Source organism: Gobio gobio (assembly GCF_949357685.1).
Source record: "Gobio gobio genome assembly, chromosome: 13".
Taxonomy (NCBI): Eukaryota; Metazoa; Chordata; class Actinopteri; order Cypriniformes; family Gobionidae; genus Gobio; species Gobio gobio.
The window spans coordinates 4,525,127-4,541,148 of NC_137106.1; the positions used below are offsets into that span (position 1 = coordinate 4,525,127).

At 41.8% G+C, this 16,022-nt stretch overlaps 1 protein-coding gene across 4 annotated transcripts in view; it reads right to left on the minus strand.

Moving 5' to 3' along the window:
* Nucleotides 1–2,545: 2,545 nt before the first annotated feature.
* The window catches only part of LOC307136292 (pleckstrin homology domain-containing family G member 3-like), an 85,330-nt gene continuing 71,853 nt past the window's right edge, over nt 2,546–16,022 (minus strand). For 2 of the 4 annotated variants that reach the window (XM_079833182.1, XM_079833183.1), the window contains exons 15-18: nt 7,603–7,878; nt 6,678–6,782; nt 5,074–6,445; nt 2,546–4,310 (exon numbers count right to left, since the gene is read on the minus strand). In XM_079833182.1, coding sequence (XP_079689308.1) covers nt 3,562–4,310; nt 5,074–6,445; nt 6,678–6,782; nt 7,603–7,878 — 2,502 coding nt within the window. In that variant the 3' untranslated portion in view covers nt 2,546–3,561. Of the gene's footprint in view, nt 4,311–5,073; nt 6,446–6,677; nt 6,783–7,515; nt 7,879–16,022 lie in introns of all 4 variants that reach the window. The other 2 variants (XM_079833181.1, XM_079833180.1) reach the window with 1 other exon arrangement.

The following is a 16,022-nucleotide window of genomic DNA, read 5'->3' on the forward strand; positions in this document are numbered from 1 at the left end:
AGGTTCATTCTCGTGTTACGCATCACGTTTGAGCTTCAGCGAGAACCAATGAGGTTCATTCTTGCGTTACGCATCACTTTTGAGCTTCAGTGAGAACCAATGAGGTTCATTCTCGTGTTACGCATCACGTTTGAGCTTCAGCGAGAACCAATGAGGTTCATTCTTGTGTTACGCATCACTTTTGAGCTTCAGCGAGAACCAATGAGGTTCATTCTCGTGTTACGCATCACGTTTGAGCTTCAGTGAGAACCAATGAGGTTCATTCTCGTGTTATGCAGCACATTTGAGCTTCAGCGAGAACCAATGAGGTTCATTCTCGAGTTACGCAGTACATTTGAGCTTCAGCGAGAACCAATGAGGTTCATTCTCGTGTTACACAGCATGTTTGAGCTTCAGTGAGAACCAATGAGGTTCATTCTTGTGTTACGCATCACTTTTGAGCTTCAGCGAGAACCAATGAGGTTCATTCTCGTGTTACGCATCACGTTCGAGCTTCAGCGAGAACCAATGAGGTTCATTCTCGTGTTACGCATCACGTTTGAGCTTCAGTGAGAACCAATGAGGTTCATTCTCGTGTTACGCATCACGTTTGAGCTTCAGCGAGAACCAATGAGGTTCATTCTCGTGTTACGCATCACGTTTGAGCTTCAGCGAGAACCAATGAGGTTCATTCTCGTGTTACGCATCACGTTTGAGCTTCAGCGAGAACCAATGAGGTTCATTCTCGTGTTACGCATCACGTTTGAGCTTCAGTGAGAACCAATGAGGTTCATTCTCGTGTTACGCAGCACGTTTGAGCTTCAGTGAGAACCAATGAGGTTCATTCTCGAGTTACGCAGCACATTTGAGCTTCAGCGAGAACCAATGAGGTTCATTCTTGTGTTACGCAGCATGTTTGAGCTTCAGTGAGAACCAAATGAGGTTCATTCTTGTGTTACACAGAACATTTGAGCTTCAGTGAGAACCAATGAGGTTCATTCTTGTGTTACACAGAACATTTGAGCTTCAAAACCAATGAGGTTCATTCTTGTGTTACGCAGCACATTTGAGCTTCAGCGAGAACCAATGAGGTTCATTCTTGTGTTACGCATCACTTTTGAGCTTCAGCGAGAACCAATGAGGTTCATTCTCGTGTTACGCATCACGTTCGAGCTTCAGCGAGAACCAATGAGGTTCATTCTCGTGTTACGCATCACGTTTGAGCTTCAGTGAGAACCAATGAGGTTCATTCTCGTGTTACGCATCACGTTTGAGCTTCAGCGAGAACCAATGAGGTTCATTCTCGTGTTACGCATCACGTTTGAGCTTCAGCGAGAACCAATGAGGTTCATTCTCGTGTTACGCATCACGTTTGAGCTTCAGTGAGAACCAATGAGGTTCATTCTCGTGTTACGCAGCACGTTTGAGCTTCAGTGAGAACCAATGAGGTTCATTCTTGTGTTACACAGAACATTTGAGCTTCAGCGAGAACCAATGAGGTTCATTCTTGTGTTACGCAGCACGTTTGAGCTTCAGCGAGAACCAATGAGGTTCATTCTTGTGTTACGCAGCACGTTTGAGCTTCAGCGAGAACCAATGAGGTTCATTCTTGTGTTACGCAGCACATTTGAGCTTCAAAACCAATGAGGTTCATTCTTGTGTTACGCATCACTTTTGAGCTTCAGCGAGAACCAATGAGGTTCATTCTTGTGTTACGCAGCATGTTTGAGCTTCAGTGAGAACCAATGAGGTTCATTCTTGTGTTACACAGAACATTTGAGCTTCAGTGAGAACCAATGAGGTTCATTCTTGTGTTACGCAGCACATTTGAGCTTCAGTGAGAACCAATGAGGTTCATTTTTGTGTTGCGCAGCACGTTTGAGCTTCAGTGAGAACCAATGAGGTTCATTCTTGTGTTACGCAGAACGTTTGAGCTTCAAAACCAATGAGGTTCATTCTTGTGTTACGCATCACGTTTCAGCTTCAGCGAGAACCAATGAGGTTCATTCTCGTGTTACGCATCACGTTTGAGCTTCAGTGAGAACCAATGAGGTTCATTCTCGTGTTACGCATCACGTTTGAGCTTCAGTGAGAACCAATGAGGTTCATTCTCGTGTTACGCATCACGTTTGAGCTTCAGTGAGAACCAATGAGGTTCATTCTTGTGTTACGCAGCACATTTGAGCTTCAGTGAGAACCAATGAGGTTCATTTTTGTGTTGCGCAGCACGTTTGAACTAACCCTTTAACCTCAGCTCCAGAGAGACAGTCCATGTATTAAATGTCCTGTAAGTAGATAAAAGCATCTGCTAAATCATTACTTGCTTACAATAATGTACTTGCCTTTACTCCATCCATTCAATGGGTTATCTGTAACCCAGGCTGAGATTAAGGCGGCTTTTACCATGGAAGTCATTAATCATATCCATGTCATATTCCACCTGTATGTCCTATAGACTGATTAAAAAGTGCATAAACAAGTTAAACTGCAATACACTCTTGCAGAATAATGTTGATACAGAAACAAAAAACTAATGCAGAAACATTTTGAACAGGACAACAGTAGTAATGAGTAATGATTATATTGTGGAAAGCTTCTTTTAATGTAGTATGACAGAAAAATAGAATATGAACTGATCATTTTTACAAATATCACTGCTGAGCTGACAAAGGCATTGTGCATAATATGTACACCAATTCAAATAAATAAAAGGATTAACTATACAAGATAACAGTGACATCAAACCCTCCAATAAGCAGAAAAATACAACCAAAACCAGCTTATAAACTCCCATTAAACAAGACTATTTACCCAAATACAGTGAGGAAGACGCTTTCTGTGACTGTGCATTAATGTTGCTCAAATTACTTATCCATTCATTTTGAGAAAGTCATCAGTCTTTATAATTCATCTGGCTTAATCGGATTATAATTTCCAGTTTTCTCCTCATTAGTGGGGACTGACGTCTTTATGAGATTACCCTCTTTCCTCTGGTCAGTGCTCGAACACAAACAGTGAAAAGACATCAGGCAGTGCAGATTGAGAACAGATTGCATCGCAGTGCTTTAACTTTTCTGATAACATGACAAATGTGTGTGTACCAAGCATAGGTGCATTTGTAACATAGCATGCACTGAGCTATTGAATATTCTTCCTTATTGCTTTCTAATTCAAAATGGCCGAGAGGAAAATAGTGTATTTAACCACTTAACTAAACGTTACCAAAAACATGACAGTACCACAGCCAGCTCCTTTAACAAATGTTTACATCTCATTGAAATAGGCACACAATAATGCAGAACAATTCTAATATACATGTATTTACAAATGCAAATGTTATAAATATATTCTCCGAGGTCCTCAGGCATTCCTCTTCCAGTTGGTTTGGACAACATTTGCTCACACACAACTGGAGGTTAAGATTCATGCTCCGCAAATGCAGAACGCCAAACCTGTGTAAAAAAAATGTGCACTATGCCTCTCAAACAATGGCCAAATGACATATTTTGGCGAAAAAGAATGTTAGCTTTAAGATATTTTAAGGTTTCGAGTGTTTCAAGTAAAAATATTGCTTTATAAGACTCACGTATAAGAACTCAGGTTCTGAAATTTCTCACAGAGGTTTTTAACCAAACTATGTTGACTGTTCTCCGCGTTTTCGAATGAGCACGGTGGGTGACCTCCATCCACCCATGCACTTAAGTTTTGCTCTTTACTGTTCACCATTGCAAGTTCAGATTGTGCATCCCATTTTAGTTGATTCTCACGACTGTCCTCACCTCCTGCCGCCCTTTCGACTACAATCAGGGTATCTTGGCCAGTGTCACAACAGCTGTCCGGTTGCTCAAGTTCATGTGGTGTCCCCACATCAAAATCTAAAGTATTAACTCTACACAGTGAAGGCAAACCTTCAGCTTCAAGAGTCTTGCTGGAACACGTAGAATCCATGGATGTACATCTCTGCATTGTGACACTGCAGGAAGGGGAGGCGCAAGACAAGGAATGTGATGCTCCGGACTTCTCCGATGTCTCTCTGTTGTCCAGAACTCTCTCTGGAAAAGAGTTACTACGACTCAATGGGAACGGACGAGAGGAGGCGGATATGTCCTCTCGGCCATGGGTGTTATATTTGGAGCGCAACTCCTTGACATCTGGCCAGTGGAAGCTCTCCGTTTGTACTGGACTTTGTGGTCTCTCAAATAATCTGGAAAAGTACGGCAATTGAGGACTTCCAGGAGAACAGAGGCTGGAAGGTGGACTAGTAGTCTTACTAGAGTCCGGGATAATGTCCTGCTCATTCAAGGTCATCGACAGTGTCCTGTCAGGCATCCCTATGCACAAAAAAGCAGTGGTTAAAAGTCTGCTTGGACAAGTTTGAAAGAGTTTACCCTAATGCAGGGAATCCATTGATTTCTAAAGGGAATGGTGCGCCGCAAGAATTACACAAGGGTTTGCTCAATCATGCAAACCAAACTCTGTAGAAATCCATTGACCAATGGAAAGTGCACTTGTGCTTTTGAAAATCCAATTCACTGGGTGCTCCTCATTTCTAATTTGTGCATCCACGTTTCCTTTCCTCACGTCTTAGCTCCACCCCGTTAGGATGCGAGGGAAGGATACATATCCTCGCTCATGGCTCCTCAGGAAGCTTCCTCGCTCCTCATTCCTTGGGGTGCAATTAGAGAATTGAGATGTTCTTCAAGATGGCTGAGTTCGATCGGTTTCCGGGTCACGGGCTGGAGGACGGAGGAGCAAGGAAACGAGGAAGCATCAATTTGAGTATTGAGAAGCACCCACTTTATTATAACTTGATTTCAATCTTGACACACCTCTTTACACAACCTCAAAATGGATCTTACACATTTCTATCCATCAAATGCTCCATCAGAGCCATCTCTATATAGTAGGCTAATCATCTCAAGCCTCAAATTATGTGGATACCAATGGTCTGGATTGGAAACCAATAAGTAGTAAACAATCACCACTAAGCTATCGCCATCAGGCAAGAAACTTAACTGCAATTTGGGGGATTGTCCCTCAAGTAAAAGTGAGTCAGTTTGGAAAAGAAAGTGTCTACTCAGACACTACACCCACCTTTCTCCTTTCCCAGAGGTCTCTCCTCCATGACCGAAGACAGGTTCTTGGACGTGAAACGGTTCTCTGAGATCTTGGGCCTCTGCCGTACTACTGGCCTGCTGTTTTTGATACGTTGACTGTATTGCCTGGCCAACTGGAAGACTTTGTTTTTCATCTTCTCCATATCTTGAAGGATGAGTTCATCCTCATTGGCGGACCTTAAAGAGATGACCCTTGGTAGAGGAGGGTGATTGACCTTGTGGCGCTCTTGGAATGTGTGATCCTCGTTTGGATGGTTCCGAAACTCTTGCATCTCGTCCTTTTCTAAGATGTTGCTGATTGGGGATGAGGTTGAACTTTCATCGGATTCCTCCAATATTTGAAGAGGTTCCCCAAGTCCACTATCAAAGCTCATCTTACTAGTTTCTGCTTTTGTTTCTTGTACAGGTGAAGTCATTTGGGAACTCTCCAAGTCCTGATGCTCTTCAGAAGACCCAATCATCTCCACTTCCATGTCTTGCCACACCTTCACCATGTCAGATGCGGACTGGAATTGCTCATCCCCATTTTGAGGACTAAGCACGGACTCTTTGCCATTTGCAGGAACCACCAAGTCAGAGATGTCCTTTGCTTTCTTGTCATCGTCCAAGCCTGGTAGATTAAAGACAGACCATGAAGTTGGCCTGGTTACAGAAGACCCCCTCCTGTGTAATGGCTCATCTTCGTCTGCAAGGTCATTGAGTTGTTGACGGAGATTACGGACTAGACCCGCAGGGATGTATGAAAGGCTCTCTCTTCGTTTAACGGCAAAGCTTGCATCCTGGTGCTCGGCATGTTCGTAGTAGTGTCTAATCTTATGTATGAGCAATTGGTCCTTTTTGGAAAGGGTGTCTTGTTTCATTTGAGGCCTCTGGTCTGGAATAAACAGGATCTCAGGAACAATCTCCGTTAATGATTCTGAAGTGGACCGCCTAAATTCCTGGGATTTGTCTTTCTCGTGGGGTTCAGTACCGCCGCTGAGCGAACTGTCTCTTCTACCTTCCAAAGAGTCGAAGTCAAACGACCCGTCGACTGCTAGACTACTTCTTCGAGAGATGCTGCCTTCACTTGCCTTGTCCAGCATGGATGAAGACAAGAGTCCAACATCAACCTGTATATTACTTCTGGATGGAGTTGTCCCTTCCTCCGTGGATGAGAAATCCACACTGTCCTTCGTATTATCTCCAATTCCTCGTCCTCCATTATTGAGGTCTACTATCTCTGGATCAGTGTGGCATCCTGCCATTATTATCCCACGCATTTCGGGATAATCATCTGATTGGTCCATCCTCGTCTCCTCTGACTCACTGAGAGGAACTGTGTTCTGTGAACTGTGTTCCCCAGTTGCGCTCTAGAAATTGGACAGAGTGAATAGAGTTATTGCTACAGGAAGCTATGAAGAAGATAAGGGTATGCAGATAACTTAATTCAGTCGTCAATTTCCCATGTGGCCAGTCTGAAAGAGCAAGTGCAATTTATCTAGCTTTCAGAGACAGCTGGCTTTTGTAAACCCCCTCTTCCCTTTGTTTACGTTTAGCCAATTATCAAAAGTGGGCTATTATGTTCATAATACATGACATTACCTGTCCAAAGAGAGTCAAACTTGTATTCCCATCATCAGGCTTTTCTTCACAAGGTGTCTGGCTGCTTTTGTTCATTGGCCAGTTCTCCCAACAACCTTCTCTGTCCTGTTTGTACACAAAATGACAGCAATTTAACAGATGAAAAAGCTCTACTGAATGACGGTTTATTCTGGGTGTACTTTAGCGACATTTCAACCTTTTTATAAACATTTGCAATTCATTTAAAAGCATCCATGCATTTCAATGTTTTACCACAGACAACTGACCTTCTGAAATTGCTTTTGTGTGCCATCAAACAAAACACAATAAAACAGGAACCTTTGTCTAATTTAATTACAGAAGGCAAGCCATCCGACCTCCACCCCCGAAATTTGACAGTTAAATTTCCCTTTGAAGTCGAACTTCAATCAAAAAAAATCTCATTGTTGCTCCAAGTGCAAAAACACTTTGAGACACCCGACGTCCCGTATTATTATGCATTGGATCTTAATAACCATAACACACTAACTTCCCCATCATATGTAAACAATGCAAGTGAATTCTGACACATCTGCTATGAAATATAACACTGATTCTTGAGACATGGGACACAATGCTAGCTGTCAGCTGTCAATGAAATGTTTTGAAAATCACATTTTGAAGATGGCATTCAATTTGTAGGTCAAGTGGTCAAGTCTTACACAAGAAACACACACTTATGCCATGCATGCTGTTATGTCCATGCAATGATTCATGCAACAGAACTGTGGGTGCACAAGCAGAAACCAGCAGATGGGAATGTGATGGTGGCCAGGTTATGAACAGGGAATAGGAAGCAATAGGAGACAGAGAGCCTCACCGTTGTGATCTGATCAAAAAGCAAAGCCTTGGCCCTATAACGCCAGCAGGAGATGGCGGCCAACACTGAACTGGCAAAGTCAGCTACCTGCTCAACCCCCATCAGAACCTCCTCTTCTCCGATGTCTCCTCCTATTCGGTCCTCTGCAGTCTTTGCTTTGTCTTCCTCCTCTTCGAGAAGAAGTCTCCTCTCCTTGACGTCATCCAGCGAGCCTGTGCAAGATTCAAGATCTTGTCCGTTCTGAACCACTCCAGGAACTGCAGCCTTCAGCTCTGGATTTGAGCTCAATGCTGTGACGTTGGTAGAGGGCAGTATGGAAAGACGGCCTTTATCCACTAATAGAGTACCTTCGCTGTCCGCATGCTGGGCGTCACAGAAAAGTTATGGGATGTCAATGGGCGCTCATTAAAAAGTGAACTTCCATTTGTCTGAACTAATGTTGCTGTTAAGTCGGACAACATATTGTTTCCCATTAATGTGATTTGGCTGCATTTATTTGTTCAAAAATACAATAATACGGTTACAAATGTAAAATAACAGTAAAGTGTCATTTATTCCTGTGATCAAAGCTGAATTTATCATCATTACTCCAGTCTTCAGTGTCACATGACCCTTCACTAAACATTCTCATATGATGATTTGATGCTCAACAAACATTTACGATTATTATCAGTGTTGAAAACAGTTAATATTTTTGTGGAAACGCGTGATACACAAGATAATATATGTATAACCGATCAGACATAACATAACATACAGGTGAAGTGAATAACACTGATGATCTCCTGTTAGTGGGTGGGATATATTAGGCAGCAAGTGAACATTTTGTCCTCAGAGTTGATGTGTTAGAAGCAGGAAAAATGGGCAAGCGTAAGGATTTGAGCGAGTTTGGGCCAGATTGTGACGGCTAGACGACTGGGTCAGAGCATCTCCAAAACTGCAGCTCTTGTGGGTGTTCCCGGTCTGCAGTGGACCAGTGGAGAACCGGCCACAGGGTCATGAAGGACCAGTGGAGAACCGGCCACAGGGTCATGAAGGACCAGTGGAGAACCGGCCACAGGGTCATGAAGGACCAGTGGAGAACCGGCCACAGGGTCATGAAGGACCAGTGGAGAACCGGCCACAGGGTCATGAAGGACCAGTGGAGAACCGGCCACAGGGTCATGAAGGACCAGTGGAGAACCGGCCAAAGGGTCATGAAGGACCAGTGGAGAACCGGCCACAGGGTCATGGAGGACCAGTGGAGAACCGGCCAAAGGGTCATGAAGGACCAGTGGAGAACCGGCCACAGGGTCATGAAGGACCAGTGGAGAACCGGCCACAGGGTCATGAAGGACCAGTGGAGAACCGGCCAAAGGGTCATGAAGGACCAGTGGAGAACCGGCCACAGGGTCATGGAGGACCAGTGGAGAACCGGCCAAAGGGTCATGAAGGACCAGTGGAGAACCGGCCACAGGGTCATGAAGGACCAGTGGAGAACCGGCCACAGGGTCATGGAGGACCAGTGGAGAACCGGCCACAGGGTCATGAAGGACCAGTGGAGAACCGGCCACAGGGTCATGAAGGACCAGTGGAGAACCGGCCACAGGGTCATGGAGGACCAGTGGAGAACCGGCCACAGGGTCATGAAGGACCAGTGGAGAACCGGCCACAGGGTCATGGAGGACCAGTGGAGAACCGGCCACAGGGTCATGAAGGACCAGTGGAGAACCGGCCACAGGGTCATGGGCGGCCGAGGCTCATTGATGCCCGTGTGGTCCGATCAAACAGACGAGCTACTGGAGCTCAAACTGCTCAAGAAGTTAGGCAGTGTGTCCACCAAAGCGTTCTTATCCAGCTGAAAACGTCTAGCTGTGAGCGCTTGAAAGCGTTTTTTTCAGTTGAGTAGTTTGTTTCTGTATTGATTCTATATGAAAATGCTGATACAATGTAAAGTATTTGCTCTGGCTCTTGTTTTAAATGATTTTGTTCTGTTATGCTGCTTGTTTTCATCTGTTGATGTTGTACAAGCTGAATGAACTTGGCGGTTGGTTAGTGTTGTATTTGTCCCGCCTCTCCTCCACTGTGATTGGACGACTGGGTGAAAAGTGACAGTGATGAGCGCTGCGTTTTACTCAAAGTTGAACATTCTTCAACTCTCGGCGACCAGTAAAAAAACGCTCAGCGCCTCGTTACGCTCATGCTGTTCTAAAAACGTGGCGCACAGCCGCTGACCAGTGCCCATGCTGACCCCTGACCCCTGACCCCGCCCAAAGCACCAACAGTGGCACGTGAGCATCAGAACTGGACCACGGAGCAATGGAAGAAGGAGGCCTGGTCTGATGATCACGTTCTTCTACATCTCGTGGATGGCCGGGTGTGTGTGCGTGGCTTACCTGGGGAACACATGGCACCAGGTGCACTATGGGAAGAAGGCGTGGCGGCGGAGGCAGTGATGCTTTGGGCAATGTTCTGCTGGGAAACCTTGGGTCCTCCATCCATGTGGATGTGACTTTGACACGTCCCACCTACCTAAGCATTGTTGAGACCATGTCCAGCCTCTCATGGAGACGGTATTCCCTGGTGTCTGTGGCTCTTTCAGCAGATAATGCGCCGCCACAAAGCACAAATGCTTCAGGAATGGTTTGAGGTGTTGACTCGGCCTCCAAATTCCCCAGATCTCAATCCAATCGAGCATCTGTGGGATGTGCCGAACAAACAAGCCCGATCCATGGAGGCCCCACCTCGCAACTTACAGGACTTAAAGGATCTGCTGCTAATATCTTGGTGCCAGACACCACAGCACAGCTTCAGGGGTCTAGAGGAGTCCATGCCTCAATGGGTCAGCAAAAAGGGGGACCAACACAACATTAGGTTATGTTATGCCTGATCGGTGTGGTGAGTAAACTAAAAAAATTATTGGCCAATGGCGATTCTATTGCCAAGGTGTGTGAAGAGTTGCTCCACATAAAAATTACGCAGCAAAATCGGGTTTCAACATTGTTAATAATCAGCGATTTCTGAGAGATCACGTTATTGTAATAATATTAAGAAAATACTACAGACTTATACTGCATTTTTGATCAAATAAATGCAGCCTTGATAAGCATAACGATGCGTTCACACCGGACGCGAATGACGTGAATAAATCGCTATTCGTGCGAAGTTGGACGCTTGAACATTTTGAGTTTACTCACTTCATTCGCGCGGGACATTCACTTCACAACAGACGTGAATTCGCCTCATGGGCGGGGCTTCTGCCAGTGGCTCGTCTCATTGAGAAATGACTGACATGGGCTGTGTTTACACGTCTTTTTTTATAAAAATACTACTGTTAATGTGTGACAAAACTTAGTTTTAAGACTTTTCAGGCGATAATGTAGTTGTTTAAAGCTCAAATCTGTGGTTTATTTATAAAGAGAGCTCTCTGAACATGTGAGCTATAGTTCGTCTTGTGTAGATGTAACGGCCGATCTTTGGTCTCATGGATCTATAATTTGTTCCTTGGCGAATCGTTTAGGCTGAGGGCAAAGAGAAGTTTCATTACTTTATTTTTAGGCTATTTAACTTTACGTTAGTGTTGTAGCCGACTAGCGCTGACTTTGAATGTTTGACTGAATTGTTTGCTTTATTTCATGTATAGCTTCTTATACCTTTTACTTATACTTTTGTATTATTGATCAAACATAAACTTGCATTTAACAAAAAGAGACTGGGTTGTGTTTCATGTCATTTAATGTTATCACAGTGATAATCATATGCACACTTGTCTGAACCAGATATTGATTAATATGATTAATATAAACCAGATTTTCCCCTCATTGTTGTCACTACTAGAGCAAGCTCCTGATTGGTTAACGCGGCGCAAATATCCGCCAAAGTTCAGATTTTTCAACTCGTGTCATTCGCGTGAATCGCGGCGCAGAATGTCTATTCGCGTCTTTACATTGACTTAACATGTAAATCACTTGCGCGAAATGCTTCATTCGCGTCCGGTGTGAATGCACCATAAGAGACTTCTTTCAAAAACACTGTACATTTATGAGTGCCATAATAAAACCCCGTACACCAGGCTCATATAGACAAACCTTACCTTAAGCGTGCCTGAGCGACGTCCGGGGATAATCAGGAGAGAGAAAGAGAAACAAAATGTTATTATTATAGCATTTAAGAAGATCTTGAGATAAATACAGTGATTTGTATATGCTGGTTGCACATGGCATGCGTGTTTTTTTCAGAGATAATTAAATCAACTGCTACACGGATCCTCTTAACGGTCACCGTCCCGCTGGCGGGACACCTGCCGCTCTTTTTTCGATCGCCTTTTTTTCGTATCATATATTTTAGTAATTATCATAAATTCAGTATCATTCGAAAGCTTACAAACTCATAATTCATCCTGTGAAAACCGGTTTGAAATTGGACGTTGCGTTACCATGGAAATTGTACTTTATATTCTTCTAGCAGGCTCCTCCCCCTAGTGGGCCGTGTCATGTTTCATATTACGACATTTATTTTAACTACTTCATAATCAAAATCTTATCTAATCTTGACAAAACACATTGTCGGAAAGGTCTGAGTCTCAAGGTTGTATATTTGATGACTGTTATGTGATGGAGGTGACATTTGGACAGAAATTTACAGGAAAATGCATTAAAAATGGGAATTTCAATGACACCCGGTGGCTATTTTTGGTACAGCGCCCTAAACAAAATCTCATGGGGACTTTAATTTTTGTGATATCAACTTCAAATTTGGAACACAACTTGGTTAAACATATATCGTAATTTTAGATACATTTTTTTTGTAAAATATATATATTATATAAAATATTGAGTACAGAATTGTTTATTTACAGTAAATTAAGACTTTTTTTTATACTTTCATATTTTGAATTGCTTTCACTTCAGTAATAATCTACCGATTGTCTGCTTTAAAACAAGACCTTAGGTCTATACTCCAAAGCATTCTGGAATTACAGCTCTTTAAGTTTGGATAGTGCATTTACATGTGTATTCTCAAAAAGGGGGCTGACAGTAAAGGGGTTAAGATTTCCAAGACAGGAAAAGTTGAAAATGACAACTTAATTTGGAAGGTGTGAATGAGTGTGTGTGAGTAAGATGGAGCTGCTTGGCTTTTCTGCCAATTAGAAAGCATAATGGACTAGCGCTGACGGCGAGCCAAACACAGGTTTGTGGACTGAAAGGAGCTGGCGCACGACAAAGCCTCGGCTGATGGGCTCCATAATTAACATCATTATGTGAGCGGGTGGAGGGCCGGGGCCGCGGCCTTTGATCTGCCGCAGGAGGGCCGGCTCGAGTCTGCTGTGCCTTTGATGCTGGAGCGGGCGGATACGGCCCACATGAGCGGAAACAAACGCCTGCACCTGCCGCGAGTCCCTCATGACGGGATATGATTAGAAACTTTCTTTGTTTACCAGCCGATCTCTGATCTTTTGTACAGCAGTGCTTCTTTAATCAGACATGAAGACAGAATCACGTTTTGTTTGCATCAACAAGAACAAGCATTCAAAACATAGTTTAGCAGTCGTTCTTAATGCTCTTTACATGAACTAAGAATGAACAGCATTTATTAAAGGATTAGTTCACTTTTAAATAAACTTTTGCTGATAATTGACTCACCCTCATGTCATCCAAGATGTCCATGTCTTTCTTTCTGCAGTCGAAAATAAATTAAGGTTTTTGGATGAAAACATTCCAGGATTTTTCTCCTTATAATGGACTTCAATGGGCCCCAAACGGTTCAAGGTCCAAATGACAGTTTCAGTGCAGCTTTAAACGACACCAGACGATGAATAAGGGTCTTATCTAGCCAAACCATCAGTTTCTGCGAGAAACCGAGTAGAATTTATGTCAGACAAACGTGATCATCTCTGAGCTCCACCATAACTTCCGCTAAGTGAGGTCAAAATACGAGCCTGGTCATAGATGTATACACAGATGCCTCATTAGTGCTTGTACGGATCAATAGAATTAGGAATCTACGATAGATATATCTATGACCAGGCTCGTATTTTGACCTCACTTAGCGGAAGTTATGGTGGAGCTCAGAGATGATCACGTTTGTCTGACATAAATTCTACTCGGTTTCTCGCAGAAACTGATGGTTTGGCTAGATAAGACCCTTATTCATCGTCTGGTGTCGTTTAAAGCTGCACTGAAACTGTCATTTGGACCTTGAACCGTTTGGGGCCCATTGAAGTCCATTATAAGGAGAAAAATCCTGGAATGTTTTCATCCAAAAACCTTAATTTCTTTTCGACTGCAGAAAGAAAGACATGGACATCTTGGATGACATGAGGGTGAGTAAATTATCAGCAAAAGTTTATTTAAAAGTGAACTAATCCTTTAATCTCAGTGCATGTTAATATCAACATTTACAGTTATTGCCCTGTGAACGTTCATGAAGAAACAAATGAACGGCTGTATTTTTATTAACTAACATTAACCAAAATCAGTAACCACTGCATGTGTTAGTTCATGTTAGGTCACACATTAACTGATATACACAAACGACGACTTATTGTAAAGTGTTACCATTTTATCAGCATCACAATTTGTATTGAAATTAATTTGAGTATAATAATGATGATCATGTTCTCCAGGATGATTTGAGCATCTTTAGCTTCTATGGAAGAACATCTGACTGTCACATGATTCATATCTGTTTCCTTCCACTGATTTATATGCACATGTTGGGGGATTGCATTAAAAATGCTGGATGGAAATGTAGAATAGAATAAAGTAGAATACAGTATAGTAGAATAGAGAACAGTAGAATAGAATAGAGTAGAATAAAGTACAGTAGAATAGAATTAAGTACAGTACATTAGACTAAATTAGAATAGAGTACAGTAGAAAAGAATAAAGTACAGTAGAGTAGAATAGAGTACAGTAGAACAAAATAGAATAAAGTAGAGTAGAATAGAGTAGAGTAGTGTAAAATAGAGTAGAATAGAATAAAGTACAGTAGAGTACAGTAGAATAAAATAGTGCAGTAGAGTAGAGGAATAAAGTACAGTAGATTAGAATAAAGTACAGTAGAGTAGAATAAAGTATAGTAGAGTAGAATAAAGTATAGTAGAGTAGAATAGAGTAGAATAAAGTACAGTAGAGTAGAATAAAGTATAGTACAGTAGAATAGAGTAAAGTAGAATAGAATAGAGTAGAGGAATAAAGTACAGTAGAGTAGAGGAATAAAGTACAGTAGATTAGAATAAAGTACAGTAGAGGAATAAAGTACAGTAGATTAGAATAAAGTACAGTAGAATAGAATAGAGCAGAATAGAGTACAGTAGAGTAGAATAAAGTATAGTACAGTAGAATAGTAGAATAGAGCACAATAGAGTACAGTAGAATACAATAAAGAAGTAGAATAGAATAGAGCACAATAGAGTACAGTAGAATACAATAAAGTACAGTAGAGTAGAATAAAGAACAGTACAGTAGAATAGTAGAATAAAGTACAGTAGAGTAGAATAGAATAAAGTACAGTAGAGTGCAGGAGAATAGAATAGAGTACAGAAGAGTAGAATAGAGTATAGTAGAATAGAGAACAGTAGAATAGAATAGAGTAGAATAAAGTACAGTAGAATAGAATTAAGTACAGTACATTAGACTAAATTAGAATAGAGTACAGTAGAAAAGAATAAAGTACAGTAGAGTAGAATAAAGAACAATGCAGTAGAATAGTAGCATAAAGTACAGTAGAGTAGAATAAAGTACAGTAGAGTAGAATAGTAGAATAAAGTACAGTAGAGTAGAATAAAGTACAGTAGAGTAGAATAAAGTACAGTAGAGTAGAATAAAGTACAGTAGAGTAGAATAAAATAAAGTACAGTAGAGTAGAATAAAGTACAGTAGAGTATAATAGAATAAAGAACAGTAGAGTGCAGTAGAATAGAATACAGTAGAATAGAATAGAATACAGAACAGTAGAGTAGAATAAAGTACAGTACAGTTGACTAATTTAGAATAGAGTACAGTAGAAAAGAAAAAAGTACAGTAGACTACATTAGAATAGAGTAGAATAAAGTACAGTAGAGTAGAATAGAGTACAGTAGAGTAGAATAGAGTACAGTACAGTTGACTAAATTAGAATAGAGTACAGTAGAAAAGAAAAAAGTACAGTTGACTAAATTAGAATAGAGTACAGTAGAAAAGAATAAAGTACAGTAGACTACATTAGAATAGAGTAGAATAAAGTAAAGTAGAGTAGAATAGAGTACAGTAGAGTAGAGTAGAGTACAGTAGAGTGTCATAGAGTACAGTAGAGTGTCATAGAGTACAGTAGAGTGTCATAGAGTACAGTAGAGTAGAATAGAGTACAGTAGAGTAGAATAGAATAGAGTACAGTAGAAAAGAATAAAGTACAGTAGACTACATTAGAATAGAGTAGAATAGAAAGCTGCTGCTCTGAGACACAACTCATTAATGATGGAGGGAGAAAGAGCCCGATGGCAGTGACTGACATCATCACTGATATGTTGAGCCAGTTCCTCAGGAAGT